Genomic DNA, 26816 nt, shown 5'->3' with positions numbered 1-26816 from the left:
AGAGAATACTGAGCCATTACGGGGTTTTAGGCAAGGAAGTGACATAGGCAGTCTTTGCATTTTAGCAAGATCTCTCCAACCACAGCTTGAAGAATGAGTTAGATAAGGCAGGAAGCTGTGAGTAGGCTGGGTGTGGGGTTGGTGGTGATGGTGGTTGGAGTGGGGGGAATCCAAGAGAGAGACAGTGTGGCAAAACAGCACATGGAGAGAAGTGGGAGGACCAAAGAGCAATTTAAGGAGCACAAGTGGCAGGCTGCAGTGACCGCATGCGTACAGGGCGGAAGGGCCTCAGAAGAGAAGCAGCAAGGTGGCGCCCGGTTCCCCATTTTGGACAATGCTTGGATGTTGGTGCTGTTTTTTTTAAAACCAGAGAATACTAGAAGAGCAGAAGGTTAGGAGAGAGCATGTATTCATTCATTTAACAGAACTTTCAAAGGGTCGGTTCTATGCGAAGCACTGTTCTAGACACTATAGCTACACAGCTCTGCCCTGGGAGAACTCACATGTTAGGGATGAGACAAGCAGTGAGCAATGAAACATATCCTGGCTTCTAGTGCAGACAGGCTGCATTCACAGGGCTTGGGGGACATCTCAGGGTGCAGCTAGGGGTGTTGATCTGGCATTCCTGAGAGAGTTCTGAGCTGGAAATAGAGGCTTAGAATTTAGCACTCATGGATGGTGACTGAGACTTTAGGCAGGGTCAACATGGCCAAGACGGGGAAAGATGAGAGGTCAGACTGGGACCCATCCCTAAGAAATGCCCTAGTTGAATGGATGGGGAGTGTATCCATCCCCACTGGAACTGAAGGGAAGATAAAGAAGCAGCACATATAGCCTTTATACCCTTATGATCAAACTACAAGCAGCAGGCAGGCTCACATTTGAGGGCTTTTGAAGTCATGTTGCTGATTTTATTTCATCCTAACTAAAACTCTTTTCTTCCCTTGTTACAAGTTTTGCCATTAGTCTATTAAATATTTGCAAAAGCTGAGCGTTTAGCCTGAAAAGGAGCAGCCTGGGAGGCTCTGTCTCCAGATCAGAGAGAGAAATTGTGCTGTGTGCCCTCTGCCTGCAGAGCCGGGCCTGATGAGGAGTCACCCAGAAGCTGGATGTGGCTGAGAGAGAGGCTCATCTCAAAGTGAGATGCAGTCTAGTGAGAGCAGAGATGACTCTGAAAGGTGGTGAGCTCCACACCACTAGAGGTGAACAAGCAGCAGCTGTGAGCTTGCAGAGCGGGGAGGCAGAGCACAGCAAGGGGCAGGGGAGGGATGATTAGCCTCAATGCTGGTCCCTGAGGACCAGGAAGTGTTAACTGACAGTCAAGATTATCACCCACTAGTAGCTTTGTGATATGAGCAAGTCTCTTCATTTCTCTGAGCCTCTATGTCCCAGTAATGCTGCACTGGGTTGTTTGGCGGATAATGCATTTGAAAGCTATCTAGCTTTACATACTTGATAAATGTTAGGAGCAAGTACCCAGATCCAAACAGGGTGTCAAGTGTTTGTGCTGTCCTGTCCTGTCCCAAACCAGTTCTTTTTTAGAACAGAAGCTCCAGCAGGGTGGAGAGGGGTACTGTTCTGCTGGCCACATGTTCACGACTTCTAACTCGGACTAGAAGTAGCCACACCCAAACCACTGGGCCTTTTCACACTTGAAACTTCTATCTGAAAGGTCAGACTTTGACCTTCAAAATGAAAAAGACTTCCAAAGGCAGGAGCTGCATGCAAAAGTTAAACAAAATGCAATTGCAATTTCACGGTTGAGGAAGGAAAAACATGGATATTTTTTTTTTTTTTTTTGGAGGTGGGGGTTGTTTTGTTTTTTTAAGGGAGGAAATACATCAAAACCTTCATTGGTGACCTGGGCTGTAATTTTTTTTCTTCTTCTTCTCTTTCTGTTCTTTCCAGATTTTCTATAACAAAGAATGTTTGTTTATTTGAGGACTGGGGGGTGGGGGAGCGAGCAGTGGGGAGAAACCTTGCAGTTTAAAAATAAATTTGCACGAAAAAGGCAAAATCAAATTACTTTTTCAAATTTTTACTGATGCCTTTAGATAGCCCAAAAGTTAACCCAGCGTCTCTCTTTGCCAAAGAATCCATCCCTGGCCAGGCAGGGCCACTGGGGCTCTAGGGGAGAGCCCAGTCTGTCTATTTTCTGGCAAATTGGAGGCTTTTCCCCACCATACTCTTCTAGAGAGGACTCCCAGTTGCCAGGACACACACAGGAAGCACCTGGTCCTGCCCTCCAGCTCAGTCCCGGTGACAGTGAGGCTCATCACTTCAGTGATGCTGCCACTTCTGGGAGGAATGCTTACCGTGGGCCAGGCACGGCACCAGGAGCCTCAGAGCCATTGCTCTTCTAAGCCTCACAACAAATGAGGTAAGTGCTATATCCCCATTGTACTAACAAGAACACTGAGGTTCAGAGCAGTTAAACTCAGAAAGTAAGTGGATCCACATCTCTGATCTTAAAGCTCTTAAGTATACAATTCCTCCTCACGTGAACAAAACAAAGTGAAACAGAACAATATTAAAAAGCAATGACTTCTGTGAGGGAGGTATACAATTAGAACCCCAAAGAAGGAACCATTAAACTCCCCTGGAGAAAGGAAAGATCAGGGAAGACTTCCAAGAAGAGGTGACATTTAGGTTGGGCTTTGAAAGATGAATAGGAATTTACCAGAATGTTGCATATGACCAGATACAGAGTGAATGTTTGGTAGATATTTTAATCAACTAATAAAGATTTTAACTGAATTTACAGATGAAATAACATGATGTTTGGGATTTGCTTTGTAGTAATCCATTTCAAGGACAAGGAGTGTGGGGAAGGATGAAGGTATAAATAAGACAAGATCAACTGTGTGGACCATTGTTGAAGTTGGTGCCGTTTATTATATGATCCTCTCTATATTCATGTATATTTGAAAAGGCCCATAATAAAATGACAGTAATGATGCATGTGTTCTCTGATGGATCTGATGAAGTAACTCAGTAAATATTTACTGAGCACCTGTGTACCTTCCACACTGGGCCTGACAGAGGCACCAGGGACACACTATCCCAGCAACCATCGGCTCACAGATAGGGAGGTGAGGCCAGGACTCAAACACGGGCAGACAGCAGATACAGGCACACCTAGGAGCACCCTGATATGGTTCAAGGGGCCGTGTGAGTTCAGAAGCAGGAGAGACCCCGGTCCAGGGTGGGGTGAGCGGTGGACCAGCAGGTGCAGCCGCAGATAAAGCTTAACCCAGAGAACTGTTAGCGGTAGCGGGAGTCTACAGGGCGGGCATCTCAGGGTTTCTACAAAGGCTTAGAGGAGGGAAGGTAAGGGTGGATGTGGAAGACTCTGGGCACTCAACAGGCTCTTAAGAGAGGATGGAGGACAGAGAATGAGGCCGCATTTTTCACTCGGATCAGAAACTAGCCGACTTTTTAGGACACTCCCTGGAAAACACTGGGATGGGCACAGGACCATGTTTCCTCCCCTTTCCCTCCCAGGAAACTGTCCACACCCCCAGAGCACGGGGAGCCATCGAAGTGAGTGACAGCAGGCTAATCACAGCCACTTGGGTCTGAGGAGGGCCCCTTGTCTCTCTCTGAGGACCCTTCAGCTAGGACAAGCGCAAGACAAAAGCAGCGCCTCCCCCTCCGCGCCTGCCACTGCCTTCATTAGCATCATACAGAAAGCCTGCCAGCCAGGCTCCCCTCAGCCGCAGCCGGGCAACTGGACCAGCAGCCCAGCTTTGGCTGAGCCCCAACCGAGCAGATGCGAACCCTGAAGGGGGCTGTGGCCAACCCTGGCCCCGCTCCTCAAAAAATAACTAAGCCAGGCAGCCACCACCCAGTTCCACCCACCCCATAAGCCTCTCCCTGCCTCTTGGAATCTGCTGTAGCTGCCAAAAAAAAAAAAAAAAAAGAGTGTCCAAGAAGCATGTGATCTCTGAATGACGATTGATTCTTAGGGTGATAGAATCTGACGATTGTAGAGACATCAACTACTACCTGTCATTAGACTCACAGACTCAGGTCTTAGCTCAGTCCAGGGCATCACAGAGTGTCACACCATGTTTGGACCGCTGCTCTAGAATCGCTCAACAAGGGAATTGTAGCCTCAGGACCTAAGAGTCTTGAGCCTGTGAAGGCAGGTAGCAGGCATCAGAGCTGAGTTCCCAGGAGATCCTGAGAGAGATTGCCTGGGGGCTTGGGGCTGGGAGTGCCTGTGTCTGTCTGGATCCCACCTATTCAGGGGTAGTGGGGAGGGGGCGTGAGAGTGATGAGAAAGCCTGATTGCCCATTGAAGGCGGAAGCTCCCAGGGGGAGCTGCTGGAGAGGGGGAGGAATGGCGGAGAGAGGGAAAGGGGACTCCAGTGTGGGAACAGCCAGAGGGCAGAAGGCCCAGCCCCCTGAGATCCCACAGAGCCTGGGACCCAGGAGCACCACAGGTCCCAGGCTGCTGGGGGTGGGCTGGGGAGGGCTGAGGACCCTGGGCTCCTGGGTCTCAGCTGGCTGAGCTGTCACTGGGCATGGAGTGGGAAAGGGTTTTCTACCCTGGTCCCGTAGCTCCACTGGGTCTCAGAAATGCAGGGTCTTGTTGGGAGCAGGTGGGGGGCAGTTATAGGATAAGGGAAGGGATGTTATCTTCAGATCACCATCTGCAGAACTGAGACTGAGTCAGGAGAGATTGTGTCTCCCCCATCACAGGGGCTCACAAAATAACATATAACCAAACCTTCCTCCCATAATGTATGCAGGGCAGGGGCGCCGGGGACTCTCTCCGGGGCGCCGCTCAGTGATCCCTGCAGTATTCGGAGTCTCACCTGCACTAAGGTGAGGGAACTGGCTCCCCAAACAACCCAGGTCAGAATCCAAGCTGGGCTTATCTCTCAGCCACTTGACCTTGGCCAAATTGCTTAACCTCTCTGACCTCAGAGTTTCCTCATCTGGGAAACGGGAATGCCTGTCCCCTCACACTGGGTTCTTGCAAGGAGTCAATGAGACAGCAGAACTGAAAGCACAGCCCTTCAGTATAAACTGCAGACACTGTGCCCAGGTGAGGCGAACCTTAGTGACCAACATCTTCTTCCCAAACTTCCCAAGTCTGAGACTGGGGCACCCTTGGCCCCGCTCTACCAAAACCAGCTCTTGTCTGCTGCTGCTGCTAAGTCGCTTCAGTCGTGTCCGACTCTGTGCGACCCCATAGACAGCAGCCCACCAGGCTCCCCCGTCCCTGGGATTCTCCAGGCAAGAACACTGGAGTGGGTTGCCATTTCCTTCTCCAATGCATGAAAGTGAAAAGTGAAAGTGAAGTCGCTGAGTCTTGTCCGACACTTAGCGACCCCATGGACTACAGCCCACCAGGCTCCTCTGTCCATGGGATTTTCCAGGCAAGAGTGCTGGAGTGGGGTACCATTGCCTTCTCTGAGCTCTTCTCTGAGGTGATGGCATTTTAATAGGTCTACTTAAAGTTCATTCAAATTAAACAAAACTAAAAACTCAGTTACGCAGTTGCAGGAGCCACAGTTCAAGTGCTCCATAGCTGATCGAGCAGCTTCCATACTGGACAGGGCAGATTGAACATGCCTATCACACGGATTCTGTTGGACAGCCCTGGTCTGAAAGGGTGAGAGAGCTCCAGGATGGGGGTCAGGACAGCTGGGTTCTAGTCCAGCTTAGCTCCTAGGTCATGCTGAGCTTAGACAACCCCTTTGCCTCTCGAAGCCTCAGTTTCCCTGTTTGGCAACCTATCTCACCCTCTATGCAAGGCAGAGCACAGTCAGTGCTTGACGAGGACCTCTTGGTTGACTCTATTGCCCCACTGCCTTGGCTTAGGACCATGTGGATACAGGCCGTGGGTAGAGCCCTGCCCACGTGGAGGCGGAGGGACCCACTTGCCCTTCCCATGCTCTGGCAGAAAACACCCTAGAGCCGCAAGCTGGTAGGGCCAGCCTCTCCAAGTCTCAGGGTCTCAGATGGTTGTCTCCAGACCAGCAAAGCTAGAGCCAGGAGGCAGGCCATGCAGAGGGCCAGGGTTTCTCTCTCCATAGGCTTCCACAGGCCTGAAGGCCCCCAGAACTCATCCCTCCCAAACTCAGAGAGAGGCCCAGGCAGCCAGGGCCCTGGCCAGGAGGCAGCCGCAGTGGCTGGTCCAAAGGAGAGGGGAGGGGAGGCGGAGAGTGGAGAGTCAGAGCCCCGCTATCAGCACTGCCCGTCCTCCCCACTTCCTCTCTTCGAACGGATCACATCCTGTTATTGTGTGGACAGCGAAGGCCAGGAGCTGGGGAGGGAGGCAGGGCTTGGACCAACCAGTGGGGAGAGAAAGGAGGAGCCAGAGGAAATGTCCTGGTGGCCATGGGTAGCTCAGCTGCCCAGCCCTGCCCCAGGTGGCCTGGACAGGGAGTAGGCCCTCCCTCCTCCCCCGGCCTGGATGAAGGAGCAGCTTGCATCTGCCACTGAGAGAAGATGCTGGGGTTCAGGACAGGCTGTGCCGACCTGCAAAGGTACCTAGAAGAATAGAAATGACACCTCCTCCAGGAAGCCTTCCCCAGCCTCCTCCTCCGGCTCCTTCAATTCAGTAGACATTTACTCTGGGCCTCCTCTGCCAAAGCCACGTCTCCCACACCTACTGGGCCTCTCTCACACAGCACTTGTCTCCAGGGTTATCATATTCTGGATCTATTCCCCTCCATCCCACTTCCACCCAGCCGAAGATCCCTGGCCAGCTCCCCAGCATTGCCCAGCATGGAGTAGGTCCAGAAGAATTCCTGCTACTGTGGATGATGAAGGTCACCACTTCCCCTCTGCCTTCTTCCCCTGACCTGTCATTCCAAATACAGCCCTGTCCCAACCCCATTTTCAGCAATAGTAATGGTTCTTTCTACAAAGCATAAGCACTTTACATATATTGCTTTGAAATCCCATGATTGCCCTGTAAGATAGGTGTGAATATCTTCATTGAACAGATGAGTAAACTGAGACTCAGAGAGGTTAAGTGATTTACCCAAAGTCACACAGCAGGTGCAAATAGTGGCAGTCCTGGAACTTAACCCAGATAAGTCTGACCCCAAAGGCAAGGTTCTGTCTGTGGCCCAGCTGCCTTTCCTGCTCAACCTCACCCATGTCCTGGCCTCTCCCTCCCTGAGCTGCTATCACATCAACTGTCCTCATTGCCCACGAGCCTGTCCTCGAGCCAAGCCCGTTGCTATGGGCAAGCTCTCCAGCGCCGGCATGATTGCTCACGGTCCTGGGTAGATTACTGGACAAGCCAAGCTGCTAACTGCTCGCAGCATAGCGCAAGCCCATCTGCTCTAAGAGTACCAACTACCTCGTGGCTATTTTGTCTTCCTCTCCTGAGGGGCCATGAGCACTGGATCCAGATCAGACTTGAATTCAAATCCCGTGTGACCTTGGTGAAGTCCGTGTCCTCTCTAGGCCTCATTCACTCCTCTGGATGACAGAGAGGGTGCCTGGTGATCTTGACTGACTCCTCTCCTTACTCGGAGTCATGACAGCTGAGCCTCTACCGCTGGACACTGTACCCAGCACCACTGCCTGTCCCCAGCGGACTGGTCACATGGGCCATAAAGCCAGAGGTGGAGAGCTGGCTTCTGGGGAGCAATCAGTTGTTTTGCAAGCTTGGAAGAGGGGAATGGGCAGCAAGATGGAGGGTGGGTAAGGCTGCTCTGAGTGAACCAGATTATCAGCTTCCTCATCTTCATTACCCCAACCATACTCCAACACAGGTCCAGCCATGGGGACCCAGCCTGAGAAATCTCATACCCCACCTCGCTATTTACCAACCAAAGCAGCCCAAGGCCCTCTGCCAGCCCAAGGGGCAAAGTCATCTGTCTACCTCTGACCAGCCCAGGACTGTGGTTTTAGGTGGAGGGCATTTTTTTTTTTTTTTTCTTGCAGGAATGACCCAGCCTCCCACTCATCCACCCCTCTACCCTTTTATTCCACACTGGCCTCAACACCGAGCCGGGAGATTCCATACAGGAGAACTTCTTCATTCAATAAATATTGAAAGGGCCCCATGCCAGGTCTGACGCAGGGCACTGGAGGTGAACAGACAAATCAGACATGACCTCAACCTCAAGGAGCTCGTGCTTTAGTGGGAAAGCGAACAGCAGAGTGGAGGAAGGCCTGTGGGATCACAAAGCGGGCAGCTGACCCCAGAGAGTCGGGACCATCTCCTGATGCTGAGGACAAATTAACCGGATGAAAGGAGGGTGGGAACCGAGGACGGATAGAAACCCAAAGTGCAGAAACTGGGCTTTTTTTTTTTTTTTAATTGCAGCCAGAACAGAAAGGCTAGTGCAATAAGGGCAGAGAGAACGAAGGGTGGGGTGGTGAGAAACAAGCCTGGAGAGACCATTCAGGCGAGCTTCCGCGACCGTCCTTCCCCTTCACGGGCTCAGCCCTGTCCTGCCTGCCAGTGTTCAGTGAGACACGTGGCCCTGGGAAGATTCGTCTCTGGCCTCAGTCTCCCCATCTGGAGATGGGGCACCAGGCTAGCTGATCCCCAAGGGCCTGGCCAGCCTGGGCAGTCGCTAGCCTCATCATCTCTGCCTGGTGGCCGCAGAGCTGATGGGCTCTTCCTGAGCTCTCTGGATGTGGACTGCCTTGCCCTGTCCTGGGAAAGGTCTGTCCGGAAGTGGGTGCTCCTCCCTTCCGCTTCTGTATCCATGACAGTCACACTGTGGCCTCCTCCCCTCCCCTGCGGCTATTCTCACCAAGTCCACTTGCCAAATCCAGTCAACACTCTCAGACCTTTTCTTGCTTGCCCTCTCGTTTGCCTTGGGCTTGGCTAACCACTTCCTCTACCCCCCACCCCAACACCCTTTGGCCTCAGCCTCTTGAAACACCGTACTCACCCTCTCCTGGTGGTTCTCCTCCTACTCTGAGCACCCTGCCCTGTCTGTCTGCCTCTCATGTCCCCTTCACTGTGCTGTTCCTCAGGTGGTGAATGGCCGCACCCACCCTCACCAGTCACCCCATCCCATGACAGAGTCTCACCGTATCTCTGCCCAGAGACCTCCTTGCTCTGGGCCGAAAAGAGGCGCACTTGGCGTCTTTCAAAAGCCAAGGAGCTTCCCTGCAGACTAGAGCAGTATCCCCAAACCCTGCATGCCTTTGCCCTCCTAGCAACAGTTGGAAGCACCCCAAGACAGGGGACGCCAAGATCAGAGCCTGGCAGGATGAGCAACGCTCACCTCCAAAGGGCCAAACTGTGGGTCCTTTGAGTTCCCCTCTTGGCATATCTTTTTCCCTTAATACTAACCACCTTCTAACTTTCTATACAATTCACATAGTTGTTAGGGTAAACATTGAAACCATCCACCCTGGTGGAGCACCATTGTAACCATTCTTGTGAGTTTTATGACAGGAGGTCCTGGTAAGGACAGGGACCTAACAAGACACCACCAACCAGAATTCGGTAGAGGTTAAAAGGAGATGCCACGGGTCCTACCACATCCCAGAATCCTTCTTGCTGGCACCCATCTTGGCCGAACAATGTGTGTGCTACCAGGAAGGGCCCTGAGTCAGACTGATTGGCCAGAGACAACCTGGGAATCAATCCCATCACCATAAAAGCCAAGCCATGTGGCAGAGCAGTCCTTCTGGGTCCCCTGATCCTCCTGCTCTCTGCCTGGGCACCCCACCACAATAACGCCTCTTGCTTTGTCAGCACACGTGTCTCCTCCAATGATCCATTTCCAAGTGTTAGACAAATGCCCCCTTTCCTGCCCTGGAAGGGGTACCCCTTCCTGGAACATATTCATTATGGTTGTGTATGTCTGTGGGGTTACCACTGGAATTTAAGCAACAGGGATCTCCGTTTTCTTCACTGCTAGCTCTCCAACACCTAGAACAATACCTGGCCTATGATAGGGTCTCAATAAATATTTGTTAAATGAACAAAGGAAAAAAGGGTAAGTACTTTGTTGGAAATACCTACCAGACTGCTGAGGTTCCTGAAGATCCAGCAGTCTACATGCAGAGGCCTCCCCAGAACCCAGAGTCCCTGCCTCTGTATGGCAGTCTTATCCTGAGCCTTCACTCACTGCTCCCTCAGCCTCAACCTCTGTCCCTGAGCCCCCCATAAGACTTGCACCCCCAATCAATCTTGAGGGCAATCAAGAGCAAGTATACAAGCAGCTGCCTCCTTTGAGTCACTGGGGAACCTGGGACCCTTCTCTGGTGGGACCTTAATCTGTCCTGAACCTATGATAAAACCATTGCCCCAGCCATGGAGCTGAACCCAACACACCAAGGGAGCTCTCCACCCCAAGGCCTGGTGCCCAAAGCATAGGCACACAGTGCTGAGAAGAGCCCCCCACCTCCGTGGGGCCTGACAGAGGGAAAAGATCAGAAACCCTATGTGGGGAGCCCCGGGATAGAAGGTGGGATCGCACCCTGGGAGGACAGCTGAGTCCTGGAACCTTTATTTCAAGGGAGACAGGTTCATGCCATGGCTTTACTTTAACATCCCAACTCTCATCCTGGGGATGCAACACGCAAGCATGGAGTCCAGGGCCCTCTGTAAAACTTTTATTTAGAAATCTTCCCAATATATCCTTATATATATACACACATCATCACCACATGGGTTTTGTCGCTAAGAGTCACACGCCCACAGTGTTGGCCTCTGGGCTGTACAAAGGTCAAGGTACCTGGAGCGGTTACTCCTCTTCTGCAGAAAAATGCAGAGACCAACGCAACGCATCACGTACAGTACAACATTGACGGAAAGTGCTGGGCCCGCCCACGGGAATGATGCGCTATGTACATGGGCCGGGGGCAAGCCTTCGGCGGGGGCCACGTACCATTGAAATCACAAGTACGACGAGACCACCCCCCAAGGCCGAGAGTCGTGGGCTGACTACAGATGCTGTGCCCTTTGTTTTGCTTTCAGAAAAGGATAAAGGTTGTACCATCTTGTCGTTTGCCACTACAAATAAAATATGAATGTTTCTTAAAAGACATGATTCCCTCCAGTCATTTAAAATCATCTTTATCCTCCTCGTGTTTTTTACCATTTTTCCCTCTTTGACAAATATTATTCTTGGATGGGGAATATTCATGGGTGAAAAGGAGGCAGAGGAAGAAGAGCATGGTGGGGAGAGATGCTGGAAATGGAAGGTGAAAATGATGGATCTTCTCTGGTTCTTAACAAAGTCACAAAGCTTTGCCTATCCCTCCCTAGGCCTGTCTTGTACTACATTTTACACATTCTGCCCACAATCCCGTATTTCTCTTCTAGACTCCCTTCTATGCCTTGCTTTGGGATGAGGCTGAAATGAGGTCAATCTGGAAAGATGAGGATAATCTAGAAAATCCTGAAGTGGGATAAAGTGGTTTAGAAGCTAAATTATCCAAATACTGCACAGAGAGGCAGTCTGGCCCACTGTCTAGGTCCTGGACTCTGGGTGAGAAATCTCACTGCAGGAATTATGCTGAGAGCAACAGAGTTCCTTATGGTCTCAAAATGCTTCTACTTCCATGGTTCCATTCAGTCCATACCACAGCAATAGCAGACAGGCCAAGCCAGGGTATTTATGAGAAAGACATCCAGAGAGAGAACTTTACCAGGTCACACTGCAAGTCTGAGAGAAGAGGGAACCAGAAGCTCAAGCTCCTGTTAGAATGTATAATCCATCTCCTAAAACCCATCCACCACACTCACTGTGGCCACTTTTCACTCCCAGGTCAAATTAATCCACTGGAAGCAGACACAGCCTTAAGACCTAGAAGAGGTGTTCCATCTTTGGACAGATGGGATTCCTACAGGAGCTTCCAAGTATTGGAAAAGAACCCATCCAAATGTTTGTCAAAATATAATGGGGGTTGGTGCTGAAATGGGGGAGAGAGAGTGCTACAAGGGTTAACCATGCGGCTTCCATTCCCACGAATTGGACCTCACAACTTAAAAGGAAGAGGGGGAGTGCAGGGATCATCTCTGTGTGCACGTGGCTGTCCCCGAGGCCCTGCCACAGTAAGGGCAAACCGCCAAGCTGGAGCCCACAAGGCGCGAGGACCTTTCCCGACAGCTGCAGCGATGGTTCTTCCGCGTCGCTATGGACAGGGCAAAGCCGGAGCATCAGAGCCGGCCGGGTGACTTGAGGACACAGTGACAGGTATACAGGACTCGTGTGCAGCTTGCTCCATGGGCCTGGGATATGGGTCACAGGCAGGCCTCACCTGAAGAAAATCACATCCCACCATCTGGATTGACACAGGAGATCAATGAGGGGGCAGAGGTCCACTCTACAAAAGGATTCTCCACATTACCAAGGGACTTGCAGTAGAATTTCTTTAAAAGATGAAGGATAAGGATTTGATTTACAAAAACGTCATGTACAACTTTTGGCGGGGAGCACTCCTCATGTGTTAGGCCAGCCTCCCATACACACTCGTGATGCCTGAAATTTGCAGACTCAGGGATGTTGAAGGTTCTGCTAAGTGAAAGTGAATGTGCGTGGGTCTCAACTGGTCTCTCACTGGGCTCCCCAGGGCATAGAGGTGGGGCTGGATCCTGGCTCATATCAAGACCCTGAGGTCCCAAAGTAACTGAAGTCAAGCAAAATCCCAAATACCAGGAATTCATAGGACAGAATTTGTCATCGATTCAGTTTCAGAACACAGCCCAGACCATCAGACAACAGACATCCTGCAACAGGGAGGCCCCTCTGCATAGCCAGAACACCAGACAGGGCTGCACATCTCCTCTCAAGACCAGCACACAGCCCATCAGCACACTGACATCCATGCCCCCCACAAACAGCAACGTGTCACTGGGAATACAGGAATGTAGCTCTGAGACACCGCCACAATTTGAAGCCCATGTGCCCCAAACAGCTTTTGCTCAATTTCACTATCATTTCTCCTTTGTCTGCCTTGAAACGAAACCTACGGGGCACTCTCACAGCTTCAGCCTTGGTCCCCACAGCCACAAGCATGAGGAAGGCAAATCTCAGTGGGAAGAAAGCAGAGCTTAGATCCCCAGGGCAAGAAGTAAGGGCTACTGGGTTTTCTGATCGTCTGGCCCAGCTAGGTGAGAGCAGGCTGTCCACTGGCCATCTTCTTCAGCCAGGCCCTGAAGAAGGCATCTCAGGGCTTGTGACTCTCTGCAGCAGCTGGCAAGCTGGATGGACCAACGTGGGCCTGGGTGAAGATGAGGCTCAAGAAATGGGGAGCTATTGGGTACCTATATATTCGGACAGTGTGGCCACAAAAGCCACCCCAGCCAGCTTGGGAAGGGCTAAAGGCAAGGCAGAGGCTGCCAGACGCCTTGGAGAGAGCTGACAAGCCCAGGTCTCAGCGAAGACAGGGCTCCTGTGCTCCAGGCCAAAAGCAATGCCCCTTGAGCCTCTTACTTGAAAAGTCTTAGGGATTTGGAAAAAGGGGAAGACTGTGCCGTCTTCATAAAAAGTACCTACCACTTTGCTCCATTTTACTGGTCTCCTACTGAGGCAGGAAACAGGAAAACCAGCCCCAGAGGCAGCTGGGACTCCCCAGAGTTCAGACATCAGGGAAAGCTCATCAAGTCCATGGCTTACTTCAGAGCTGCCCAACACTCACCCCACCTGCCCTAAAGCCCATGGTCCCAGCAGCCTGAGGGCACCCACCCGGCTGGTCCCGCGTGGCCCCAGACCCATCACCGAGGGCCGGCTCCATCCGTGGCAGGCAGCATGGCAGGATGGAGGCTGCGGGCTGTGTGCTTGGGCGCTGGCTCTTCTGTGTAGCTGTCCGGGCTGGCTGCCCCATCCAGGGAGCTGCCACAGCTGGAGTTCGGGGAGAGCACGTCCTGCAGGAGATCCTCAGGAGGAGCGCTGCCCGCTCCTCCCCCACCCCCTCCGCCAGCCCCCACTACAGGGTCCTTGCCAGGCTTGGCCCGCTGGGTGCCTTCCTCCTCCTGGTCATTGAGCAGCTTGGCCAGGAAGTTGATGTACTTCATGGCCAGGCGGAGGATCTCATTCTTGCTGAGCTTCTTGTCTGGGGGATGTGTGGGGATCAGCTTGCGGAGCTCAGCGAAGGCCCCGTTCACATTCTGCTGCCGCCATCGCTCCCGGCTGTTGGTGAAGATGCGCCGCACAACTTTGGTGTGGGGACCTGGGGGCAGGAGGACAGGTTAGGAGAGTGGGTTGGAGATCCCCCAGGGCATATTCTTCTGTGGGGAAGAAGAGAAACCATCCATTGGAAAGCTTGGTAAACCCAGAATGCCTTCTATCCTTTTGCTCAGAAAACTCTTACTCATCCTTCAAAGCCCTCAGCTGTCTTCTCCCTCTCTGGGAATTTTCCCTAACCCCTCAGACAAGTCCAACCAACCACCATGGCCCTATAATCCCGAATCTCCATCACCCTTGATCATGACTGTATGTTTCCAAGCTTGACTTCCCTGGTGGCTCAGATGGTAAAGCATCTGCCTATAATGCAGGAGACCCAGGTTCAATCCCTAGGTTGGGAAGATCTCCTGGAGAAGGAAATGGCAACCCACTCCAGTATTCTTGCCTGGAAAATCCCATGGACGGAGAAGCCTGTAGGCTACGGTCCATGGGGTTGCAAAGAGCTGGATACAACTCAGTGACTTCACTTCTTTCCTCTGTGAGCTCTGAGACATTTTAGGACAGGAACCTTTTATCACTAATTCATTCATTCATTCATTCATTTGTGCCAAAAGGCCATATTGCACTAGTCAGATAAACTCTGGAGACAGACTTTCTAGGTTCAATTTCTAACTATTACTCCCTAGACCGTAACTCTGGGCAAATTACCTAAACTCTCTGTGCTTTGACTTCATCACCTGCAAAATGGAGAGAGTACCAGAGAACCAAGTTATAAGATTGTCATGTGTATCTAACAACTAACACAGGCAAACTACTTAAGACGATACTTGCCTCCAGTTAAACCTTCACTAAATGTTAGTTTTATCCATTCGTCAGTTATTTACTGACAACCAGGTACGGTGCATCAAAACTCAACATTCAGAAAACTAAGACTATGGCACCTGGTCCCATAACTTCATGGCAAATACATGGGAAAACAATGGAAACAGTGACAGACTTTATTTTGGGGGGCTCTAAAATCACTGCAGATGGTGATTGCAGCCATGAAATTAAAAGACACTTGCTCCTTGGAAGAAAAGCTATGATCAACCTAGACAACCAATTAAAAAGCAGAGACATTACTTTGCCAACAAAGGTCCATAGAGTCAAAGCTATGGTTTTTCCAGTAGTCAGGTATGGATATGAGAGTTGGACCATAAAGAAAGCTGAGTGCCAAAGAATTGATGATTTTGAACTGTGGTGTTGTTGAAGACTCTTGAGAGTCCCTTGGACAGCAAGGAGATCAAACCAGTCAGTCCTAAAGGAAATCAGTCCTGAATATTTTGGAAGGGCTGGGGCTGATGCTGACGCTGAAACTCCAATACTTTGGCCACCTGATGTGAAGAACTGACTCACTGGAAAAGACCCTGATGCTGGGAAAGATTGAGGGCAGGAGGAGATGGGGACGACAGAGGATGAGATGGCTGGATGGCATCACCGGCTCAATGGATGTGAGTTTGGGTAAACTCTGGGAGTTGGTGATGGACAGGGAGGCCTGGCGTGCTGCAGTCCAGGGGGTTGCAAAGTCGGACATGACTGAGCCACTGAACTGAGAGGCACTGTGCTAGGCATTAAGAAATAAAGGGGAAGAGGAGAGAGTCCCTCCCCTCATGGAGCTCACACGTTAATGAGGATGACAGATAATAAACAAGCAGCAAACAAATAACAGACAGGAAGCTGAATGTAAATGAAAAGATGGAAAGCAGCTGTATGTTTTAGCTCAGGTGGCTGGGGACAGCCTTTTGGAAGAGGTGATGTCTGTAAGTGAAGTGAAAGTTGTTCAGTCGTGTCTGACTCTTGGTGGTCTCATGGACTGTAGCCCACCAGGCTCCTCTGTCCATGGAGGAGGAATTCTCCAGGCAAGAATTCTGGAGTGGGTTGTCATTTCCTTCTCCAAGGGATCTTCCCGACCCAGGGAGGGAACCCAGGTCTTCTGCATTGCAGGCAGATTCTTTAGCGTCTGAGCCACCCTATAACGGAAGAACTTAAAGTCAAAGAAGAGCCAGCCAGACATAGGAAGGGAAGCTGGAAGTGCAAAGGCCCTGAGTTGAAAAACAGTGAAAGCTAGCCTGGCTAGATTAGTGTGGGTGAGATCAGAGTAGTCTAGGTCCAGATTCCACAGCGCCCTGCAGTAAGATGCAGGGATTTTCTTCTAAGGGTGCAGAAAAGCACAGAATAAGAGCTTACTAAATATGAGCTGACTAACTGATCATGCTGACAGGTGGGGAATGGAGGAGAGAGCAGTGGGAAAATGACTTCACTGGGGGCTCTCTCCCGCCCAGGACAGGAGTGGAGAGACAGCCATGCCCAGGCTTGGCCTGAGGCTCTGGGCAGGTGTCTGAGGGCTGCCTCCGTCTCCCATGTCTAGAGTGCACTGAATACACACTGGACCAGTATTCACTAGCGCTCGTGTACTAAGACTTGCAGAGCAGGTGCAGACACGAGCGTGCATGTATCAAGCACCTATGGTATACAAAGTACTGCACTAAATGTCCCAGCCTGGCCAGGGTGGACATTCAGGGATCCCCAAATCTAAGAATGGCAGAGGATGGCCCCACTAGCTCCCAGGTCCCGGGGCTGAGGCAGCAACTGCCCTCCCAAACACTGAGGCACAGAGCTAGCTCCTGGCAGTCCTCAGGATGCTCTGTGCCCTGAAGGAACTGCCAGTCCTGGGATAGTTGTTTGCCTTCCTCTGATGACCCTGGAACCAGACCTCAGAACATGGAAAGTTAGGTAGAGAGAATGGGTCACCTAAGACCCATTACTCATTTCACAGCTAGGGAAACTGCAGCCAGAACAGAGGCAGACCTTGCCCATGCAAACGAACTTATCAGTGCCAACACTTCCTGCTTGATCATCTCTCTCCTACAATCACACACACACACACACACACACACACGCGCGCGCGCGCACACACACCATGTGCCCAATCATTCATCTCTGCCTGCAGTGTCTTAGAAGCTGTCTTTCCAAACCCCAGCAGGCGCCCACCCAGCTGAAAGTGTTGGGCACTCTTTTGTGACCCCGTGGACTATAGCCTGCCAGGCTCCTCTCTCCATGGGATTCACCAGGCAAGAACACGGGAGTGCGTTACCATTTCCTTTTCCAGGGGAACTTCCTGACCCAGGGATCGAATGCACATCTCTTATGTCTCCTGCAATGGCAGGCGGGTTCTTTACCAAAAGCACCACCTGGGAAGCTGATTCTTCACCAAAGGTCAGACCCAGGCTGGGAAAAACACAACACTCCTGCTGGGCAATCCTACCCTGGCCTCCAAGCCAGACAGAGGGGAGTCCCTCAGCTGCACCAGAAAGATTGGTCCCTGCCCCGTGGCTGACGACGAGGCGGGGAGAGGAGCGTTATGGCTGCCGTCACAGCTAGAGCTACACAGACTCCAGAGGCAGCACCCTTCCCAAGCCAGGTCCTAAAAGCACTTTACCCCACTGGCTCAACAACCTGTGAGGAAGCTCTTATTCTCCCTAGTTTGCAAATAAGAAAACCAAGGCCCAGAAAATTTCAGCGACAGGAATCCACATCAAGTCCTGACTTTAGACCTTATGTTATTAACAGCTCCACTTTTATGGACTCCTTTTGGTTAAGTCTCTGATTTCAAAATCCTGCGGACATATCTTACACCCTCATCCTTCCCTTCACCTCCATCTCTGTCTATTCCTCTCAGGTCTTTCTCAGAGAACTACCAACCTCTCCACAGCTTCCTCTTGCCTGAGTCTATCCCTTGCTCCATGTCTTCTGTCTCATCCTCTCTGGGCACAGAGTAGGTGCTTGGTAAACCCTGGGCATCCAGAGTGCACTGGGAACTCCAGAAAATCCTTGGGCTTTGAAGAGCCTGCTCTCCTGCCTCCTGGTGCTGGGGCCCCTCTACTACATCTGGTCAACCCTGGGAAAAGGGAGGGGGGGTCCTTCAAATGTCCCCCTCCTCCAGCTGCTTCCTGCAAGTTTGGGGCCAAAGACTACTCAGGTAGTTCACATTAAAAGTACTGAAGACCCTGGGATGGGGGAAAGGAGGGAGTAGGGTAGAATCTACGGTGTCAGGAAGGGAACAGGGACAAGAGGGCCCCACTTTGCATGGACCTGGGACAAGACCTTTAAAGGTACAATTCCAAACAAGGAGGAGACTCCAGACTCCAGACTCTTCTCCCAAGAGGACTTTGGAGAAGGTGCAGATAACCCCCGGAGGTCAGTGCTTAGAGTCAGGAGCACCGTGTGTTTCTGCCCTCCCCAGGGATCCTTGGTGTTGGAGAAAACTCTTGAGAGTCCCTTGGACTGCAAGGAGATCCAACCAATCCATTCTAAAGGAGATCAGCTCTGGGTGTTCTTTGGAAGGAATGATGCTAAAGCTGAAACTCCAGTACTTTGGCCACCTTGTGTGACTCATTGGAAAAAACTCTGATGGTGGGAGGGATTGGAGGCAGGAGGAGAAGGGGATGACAGAGGATGAGCTGGCTGGATGGCATCACCGACTCGATGGATGTGAGTCTGAGTGAACTCCGGGAGCTGGTGATGGACAGGGAAGCCTGGCATGCTGCGATTCATGGGGTTGCAAAGAGTCGGACACGAGCGACTGAACTGAACTGAACTGAGGGATCCTTGCCGAGTGGAGGATTGGAGCTAGAATGGAGACAACAACTAACAGTGGAGGTTTGAGCTAAGCACCACAGTGCGTCCCTCACTCCCATGGCCTCTCTTCCCAGGACTGTGTGGCAACCCCCAGCTCCACCCGTGACCTCCCCTAGTCCCAGGCCAACAGGGCAAGGACTTTGACAGTTAGGGGCTCCAAGACAGCTCGCCCATCCCTGTGAGACACCTAGGAGTTGTCCCTGATGGTCCCGCCTTCAGGGGCTCTAGCAGCTTGAGGGACTGAGTGCACAAGTTGGGGGTGGGAGTAAACTCACCATCAGTAATCTCCATCTCATAAGGGGAGGGCCTCCTCTTCACTCGGTTGTTGGTGGCGAACATAGGGAAGGCATCTGGCTCCCCAAAGAAGCCACTGTAAGAGGGAGCAGGCAGACCACCAGATCACAGACCCTCCCCACCTGTTCTTGAGCCCCCCAACCCCCGGAAAAACAAGGGCACCCCTGATCCCTTCGCACCAGAATTGGGGCTACAAGAAACATAAAACACACACACACACACACACACACACCCCTCACCCAGCCTTTCTCTATGGTCAGACAAGCAAGGGGAGGGGGGCCACATACCTGCACACCCTAAACACACACACACACACCCAATGGCGAACACAAGGAGCAAACATGAAAATGAACACACATCCTGCACAGACATACTCCCCTCCCCCATACAAGTGCACAATCCATAGACACCTCTGCTCCCAAACAGGTGCTCACACAGACAGCCTTCACAGCTGGGAGTGTGCAATTCCTGCGTCTCATAACAGCACCCTGTTCCCTACCCTCAGCCTCCCCTCACGTTCACCCCAGCCCCATGAGGCACATGGACAGACAACAGACAGGAAACCCTGAGCAGTCCTGCTGACATGCTCCCCCATCACCCCCTCTACTGGACTCTCCCTAGCTTCTTTCTCTGGCATCCGGCAGACTCCCCACTGCCCTGCATTGTCTCTCCCCTCATCTTCCCGTCTCCAGCCCAACCCTGCCTCCTGCTCTCCACCACCTCGGTGGTCCCACCAGGGAAATGAACACCTTCACACCAAAGGAAGCACAGGTCCAGGCCAGAGATGGCAGCTGGGAGAGGAGGGGCTCAGGAGAGGAGGGAGGGATCCATTCCCCAGGTGGAGGGGAGATTAGCTGGAGGGATCCTTCTCCAATCACTATCAGATGCTCGTCTCTCACCTGTCCACTGAGGGCTGCAGAATCCAGAAGAAATTCACACCGGAGCGCACGGAGACACACTCCTGCCTGGTACTCACACTCACAAGACTCCTCTAGTCCACCCCGCCACCACCACCACTACCACCACGCAGAACCCCGCACTTCTGCTCACACCCAGCCGCATGCCTGCACTCCCCCTCCTCAGCTTCTGCGCTCCCTGCATGCCGCAGACACAAGCCATCCGCACACTGCCCCCTGCGTGCACACCCACGCACACACATACACAAACACATTTGCAGAGGGCTCCCTCCTCACTTGCACGGGGTCTCCAACCTAGGCTTTTCCGTCTCCGGGTGTAAACCCCCTCTCCCCCTCTCTCCGCGAGCTCAGCCACTCGGCCTGGCCGGGAGGGGATGGCTGCCTCCCCACGTGCGGAAGGGGAGTCCCAGGGCCCGCGCCGCCTGTCCACCCGCCCTTCCCCCCGGCCCTGACCTGCCGAGCGAGGCCAACGGCTGGCTGAGGCTGTAGAGCAGCGCGCGGCCGGGGGCGGCGGGGGCCGCCAGCGCGGGCGGGCTCAGCTGCACCATGCGGCCGTCGCCCGGCAGTTCCGCGGGGGCCGAGGCGGGCGCGGGCCCGGGTGGTCTGCACAGCTCTGTGGTGGGCACCCGATGGCGCGCTTCGGCCGCCGCAGCCTCGCGGCCCTTTAAGTCCCGCGCGGCGCCGCCCCCACCGGCGGGGCCGCCCCCCGGGCCGCGCGTGCCCAGCTCGATGACCGGGGGCTCCGCCGGGGCCGCGCGGCTCGTCTCCTTGGCGACGCCGTTCAGCAGGACCAGGTGCGGGGGGGCCATGCGGGCCTCGGCCGCGTCCCGTCCCTCTAGCGGGGGGTCACTGTGTGCCGCCTCGCTCGGCGGCTGCTCCGTCATCCTGCGGGTAGACAGACAGACAGACAAGCGGACGCCCGCTCAGACCACGGCCCCCGGCCCACCCAAGCTGGGGGGCGGGATGGGGCGGGGGTGGGGAGCTGAGGGGGTGGGGAGCTGAGGGAGCAGGTGAAGAGCGGAGGGAAACTCACGCACGGAGACGTGAGAAAACGCGGACCAACTTAACGCCACGTGGACACACACGAGCCCGGAGTGCTGGGGCCGAAGTGAAAGGGGGGTCTCCGGTTTGGGAGAAGAGAGGAGGATACCTGGGAGACAGAGACTGAGGGCCGAAGGGACAGAGGTGGGTAAGAACCACAGAGACATTGGAAGAGAAGGAATACAAATACAGCCAGCGCAAGAAAAACAGAGTTGGGGGGCGGGGGGAGGAGGAAGGAAATGCAGAAAGAGGCGAGAAAGAAATATCACCCGTGCCCCTTCTCGGGCCGTACGGGAAGAGGAGGGAACAAATCCCCGACCACTGTGCTCTTCCCGCCCCTCTTTTGGTTTTGGCGGGGAACCTGTCGCGCGGAGGTGGGGTGCTTTTTGCAATCCCTCTCTTCTTTCAACAATACGTGCCCCCAGCCGACCGCCACATACGTACACCTGGAAATCTGGTGGGGGTGGTGGTGCGGGAGTGATCAGAGCAGACAGAGAATTATCCAAAGGAACTCAGCTCTCCCTTTCAACACACATTCACCCCCCGGAGGGGGTATCCGTCTACACCCAGCAAATCCACCTGTGTTCTGTGGAGCCGCTGGAATACCCAGTGACCCTTTACACCCACCAGGACTGGAGAAGGGTCATCAGGGAGGGAAGATGATGATCCAGGCCCTACCTCCCTGCAACTGTGTTCTTCCTTTTGCTCAGATGGACTCAGAAGTGAGGTGGGGTCTAGAAGGGAGGCCTGGCTGAGGCGGTGTGGAGCCCGAACATTCGAAGAGTAGTGTTCTTAAGGCCACTGGGCTCTGGGCTCCCATCCACGAATGTGAGGAAGGGGTGTAATGATGGCTGGGGAACTCCTCCAGCACTCACCCATCTCCCTTTCACACTTCGGTGTTGTCTTCTGGGGAACAAGAGGAATACCTCATATATGCATTTAAAAGCCCTGTGCAAATGCTCAAGTAAACATTATTATAGACAGAGACTGGGCCAGAAAGAGGACTGCCTTGCCCAAGGTCACAAAGAGTGGGACTAGAACTCCAGTCTCTTTGCAATCCTCCCGTGCATGCATGCATGCTAAGTCGCTTATCCTCGAATACACATATATCCATATATCCCGTAATCCCCCATATATATCCCTCCCATATATCCCCCCATCTCCAACCAAGGACATTGCTCTCCTCCTCAACCATACTCCAGGGTGATTGCAGGCAGGGTGACTCCCCACTTCCATTCTCTCCCAGTTCTTCCATAACATGTGACAAACACACCCCCCCACACACACAAACCGAAAACAGAAAAACTATGAGACTCTGGGTCCAGAGTGTGAAAATACTTGTCACTTTTAATAAAACAACAAAAACATAATCAACTCGGCAGGCTTTGTAAGATGTTCAAAATAAAGTTTCTGCTACCTGAATTATATAAGTAGGGTATTTTATAACATAAAACAAATACACAAAAGTCCAACTCAGCCTCAAGCAGAGAATTCATTCCTGGCAGCCATTCTGCCCCTGCACCGCTCTGGACTAGTTGGCCTGGGAGCCATCCTCCCACCCCAGAAGAAAGACGGGAACTTCTGAAACCTCCAGAGCTCACTCAGCTTAGTTGCCACCAGACACAGCTGACGAAGAATCACCATTCCGATTATGCTCCTGCCCTAAGTCTGCCAGCCCCATGGGCAGGACCCCGAAAGGACAAAATTCCCCTAGACTTGGTATACGCTGGCTGCAAAGAGAGTAGGTCCGCAACACTTCATTGGAAGCGAGTTTATGATTATGGTGGAAACAATAGGTCTATATCCACAGAATGGGACTGCCAAGACATTTCAGTCACTAGAAATGCACCAGAGGTATACCACTAGAGACTTCCTGGCTCCCCTCAACAGTGAAATGCATTGGAAATATACAGTCCTCTGGCAAAACATACAAGCCCCAAGAGGCTGGCTCCCTACCTTACTATCCCCAGGCAGTGCACCCAGTGACACGTGCTTCAGTCTCAGCTTCTAAATGAGTGACGAACAATTCACTCTGCAATCGCCAAAATGAGCCCAAGCTCTCCTATTTATACCTTCTGATTAATTCTGAGGCTCTGAGTAGGATCAGATCTCAGGGGGAGGGGGTGGTGGGAGTAAGTATTTCAGATGAGTTGACTCCGGCCCCAAATGCTCTCTCCAGATGCCTATAAATATCTGTATCTCTCAGACTCCCCCTGAGAAACCTATAATTGGTCCCCTGGGCTTTGTGGCCAACCTCTCCCCGGCCCTCCTGGGACCTCAGGAAAACCCTGCTTGCTCTCTGCAACCAGGATCACCCAAGGCCAGGGATCCCGACTCTTTTGAGGAAGCCACCGGAGAATTCACTTTATTTTTAGTGATCGGTGACTAAACCCGATCACTTGGCTTCAGTTAAGATTATCAAAACGAAAGCCTGGTGATTTTTACTTGTTTTTATTAGGGAAAATGAAGAAGAGGAGTGCGAAGATTGCAGATTTTGAACTGAACAGCACTGGACTATTCGACCATTACAACTCCTCTTTGTGCGACCAAATCCCAGCTCCAAGTCCCCTACCTCGGCTCATCTCCTGTTGCCAGGCTGGCAGCCGGATCATTTCCATATGTCTGAACAAGACCGGGGAACCTGAGAGCTCTAGGGGCAGACACCTGGTCTCTGGCAGTTCCCCATCCCCAGCAGGGAAAATTTTTTGTGTAAAAGCAGACTCCACCATGCCCTGGGCTAGAGCCACTGCCTTAGACTCGGTTCGGCCTCCAGTCCCTCATACTGCATCCACACACACCCCACCCCAGCATGACCCCCTGGGGGAGCCCCAAGCATGCACACAAACCACAATCACCCCAGAACAGAACCACTTTCCCACTGCTACTGGTATGGAGGGGTGTTCAAGTGCAGCCCCACCCTAGGCCTGAGGCCCCTGCCTGGGCCCACCCAAGTTAGGACTGCATTAGCCAGGATGGCTGCGGCCTTCTTCCTGCCGGAGCCCCCCCACTCCCCACTGCACACAACCTGACCTATCCGAATACAGCCGTCCCAAAGTTATGAGCCTTGTGAAACATCTATGGAACCATGGAACATTAGGGGGACTACAGTCCAACTAACTGTTCTTACGGGAAAGGGCCCTGCTGGAAGCCACAGTAGCAGAGGCCGCAGTCAGTGGCAGAGTCAGATCTCAGGACTCCCAGCTCTGGGTTCGTCCTCCTCCCCCTCTCCCCAATCTGAAACTGGACTGTCCTCTGTCCCCAGCTTTCCCCACCTCAGGCCAGATCCCAAGGCCTTCCTGGTGACTGTTTCCATCAGCCCTGTCATCCCCCCAAAAAACTCACCTGGGGCATATTTAGAGAGACGGGCCCCTCTGAATAGGATCTCCACTCCTCCGGCCACAGAGAGGTGGGAGTCGAGGTCCAGGTTGTGGAAGGGAGTCTTTGCTCTCCCCCTCTCTCACCGAGAGCCCGGCAGTTAGGCCGCGGTGTGGTCCTGGGCGGTCTGCCGCGCCCAAAGCGAGTTTCCAGGAAAGATGGGGGTGGAGAGAAAGGGAGGGCAAGAGGGAGGGAGAGAGAGAAATGGGGGTCAATGGCTGGGAATTACCTCATGTCCTCCTCAACCAACCCTGGGGGTCGCCAGCAGCTTTCCACCCCCGACCTGCAGGTGTTTGAAGCCTCCCCCGCACCCCCAGAAAAAAGAACCCTACACCTGACCAATCAGGAATAACTACATAGTCCAACAACAACAGCTCGCCGCAGACTGCCCTGAACATTATCGGACCCTCCAACCGGGAGGGTTCAGTGTGGCCCGTTTGTTTTCTAAGCACTGACTGGTCTACAGCGGTTGGCTCTGGAACCGAAGTCAGGCGGATCAGAGCTTCGGCCACAGCATCGGAGTCGTCCGCAGCCTGGCTTGGATGGGTAGGGGGATGTGTGTACTAAAAGGGGGATCCAGTCTTTAGACCGTGGAAGGTGGGACAGAACCTCTGAGAAGCCCCATTCTCTCTCTGACTCTCACCGCCCCACCTCCAAGCTAAACCGAAACCAGAACCCAGTTCCAAAGACTACTTTCCCGAAGGGATACAACAGTCTGAACCGCAGAAATCCGAGAGAATAGGGGGAAGGGGACAGAGAATCTGATGTATCCAGGTCCCTTTTTTTTTTCTTCCTACCGATTAAGGGAAACAAAAAGACAAACAAACAAAAAAGGCTGAGGAAGGGGAAAATAAGGAAAGCAATAAAAAAAAAAAAAAGAGAGAGAGAGAAGGAAGGTCCTTGCCTCTCCCTCCAACCATCCCTACACAAGATTTTCGATTCTTCCGTATTCAGGTCGGCAGAGTACAAGAGAATTCTAGTAATTCTTTGCAGCAATAAACAAGGAAAGGAGGGAGGGTAAAAATAAATCAAATATTGCTTCCCAGGGTGTAGTGGCAGGGAAATTTAGTTCGCCTTTTCTTTTCTTTTTTTTCCCCTCCCTCTGGAAGGTTTTGTTTAATTTGTTTTGCTGAAATCGTTCAGTTTATGGCCACACATCGAAGTCTTGGATTAATAGCTAAGGCCACCGCTTTTTTTGCCCTGGCTTTAGTGGAAATACAGTAATAATTGTTCCCTGCAGTTTCAATCCGATGCAGGAGATTTTCTTTCTCCTCTTCTAATTCAAAAGGGGGGAGGGGTGAGAACAAGGGGAAATCCAGTTGTGCCCGGTGTCTTAGGTCGGGGTTAATTTTTGCTTTAGGATGGAGTCTCTGTGCTCCTCCCTCTCTCCATTTCTCTCCTAGTCACAAACCCAGCAACTTAAAAAACAGAGCGCTGGTGGGAGGAAACCCCCGCTGCTTTGTTAGCGCCCCAAAGAAGCTAAAAGGGACTAGTCGCTCCTACATGATTATTTTAATTAAAATATGATGGTGATGACGATGACTGTGATGGTGATGATGACATTAGCAACCACAAGCACTGGCAAAACAAAATCCTTTCTTTCGGAGCTAGGGCAGCACTGACCCCGTCCCTCCATGAAGCCCGGCCCTGGTCATCGATGTGACGGGGTACCTGACCCACGCGGGAATGTCGCTCACCCGGGGAAGGGGTGGGAAAATGTTCCTTGGAGATGATCCCGAAGTCCCCACCCGAGGCGCGAGGCCTGGAGAATGCGCCCATTGTCTTTTCCGGGCCTCTCCCGCAGACCCCGGCGGCCGTACCCGTGAAACTGACCAGAAATGGACGAAGCCTGAGTGCCGCGGGAACCGAAGCTGGCGGCTACCGGCTTGCAGGCGCGGGCCTCCGCGAACGCTGCTCAGCTTCCAGCCTGGAAGAGGCTCCCACTCACTAACAAACCCCTCCAACATTGAGGCACAGACTGGCCTCCGGACAGAGCAGCCGCTGATCCAGCTGCTCATCCAAGCCAACACTGGCTTCCGAATACATCATAAATTGGAATAAAATGTGAAATCCCTCACCCCGCCCCCATGCCGCCTCCTCAACTTGCGCATCCATCCCTCGCTCGTTCGCCCTCCCCTCCACCCCCCAGCGATTTACAAATGCACTTCCAAAGGACGCTAGCACACAGCCACACAACCCGGGGTGGACAAGGCCACTCGCGGACCAGCCGCATAGAAGGGAAGCAAAGTAAGCACAGCCCAACACTGCCCCACAAGCCGACTCGGTCAGGCCCAAACATTGTCCAGCAGGACACAACGAAACCGATCAAATGCAATCGCTCCTAGGCGCACGACCCAAGGTAGTCAGGATCACGCACGACCGACACAACAACGAGACCATCCAAACACAATCGAGAAGATCAAACAACCCAACATACATG

At 52.7% G+C, this 26816-nt stretch overlaps 1 protein-coding gene and 1 non-coding gene across 2 annotated transcripts; one reads left to right on the top strand and one right to left on the bottom strand.

Moving 5' to 3' along the window:
- Positions 1–10542: 10542 nt before the first annotated feature.
- On the bottom strand, positions 10543–26409 carry TAL1 (TAL bHLH transcription factor 1, erythroid differentiation factor). Its single transcript, XM_055585972.1, has 5 exons — positions 26210–26409; positions 24344–24503; positions 20414–20845; positions 19025–19119; positions 10543–14118 (listed from the first exon to the last, which is right to left on the bottom strand). The coding sequence occupies exons 3-5, from the start codon at positions 20842–20844 to the stop codon at positions 13664–13666; spliced, it is 981 nt and encodes a 326-aa protein (XP_055441947.1). The 5' UTR covers position 20845; positions 24344–24503; positions 26210–26409; the 3' UTR covers positions 10543–13663.
- TRNAY-AUA (transfer RNA tyrosine (anticodon AUA)) lies at positions 14402–14473 on the top strand. Its single transcript has one exon. It is a non-coding gene; the product is annotated as a tRNA-Tyr (tRNA).
- Positions 26410–26816: the final 407 nt, after the last annotated feature.

The sequence above is a fragment of the Bubalus kerabau genome, chromosome 6 (genome assembly GCF_029407905.1).
Source record: "Bubalus kerabau isolate K-KA32 ecotype Philippines breed swamp buffalo chromosome 6, PCC_UOA_SB_1v2, whole genome shotgun sequence".
Lineage (NCBI taxonomy): Eukaryota > Metazoa > Chordata > Mammalia > Artiodactyla > Bovidae > Bubalus > Bubalus kerabau.
The sequence above is the reverse complement of the archived record's forward strand: the minus strand, read 5'-3'. Positions and strand labels throughout refer to the sequence as shown.

Coding starts and splice junctions, on each gene's coding strand:
- TAL1 (XM_055585972.1), bottom strand. CDS start 20,844: ATGACGGAGCAGCCGCCGAGCGAGGCGGCACACAGTGACCCCCCGCTA. Junction 19,120..20,413: donor CCGTTGGCCTCGCTCGGCAG/GTCAGGGCCGGG, acceptor TCCCTCTTACAG/TGGCTTCTTTGGGGAGCCAG. Junction 14,119..19,024: donor TGAGATGGAGATTACTGATG/GTGAGTTTACTC, acceptor TCCTGCCCCCAG/GTCCCCACACCAAAGTTGTG.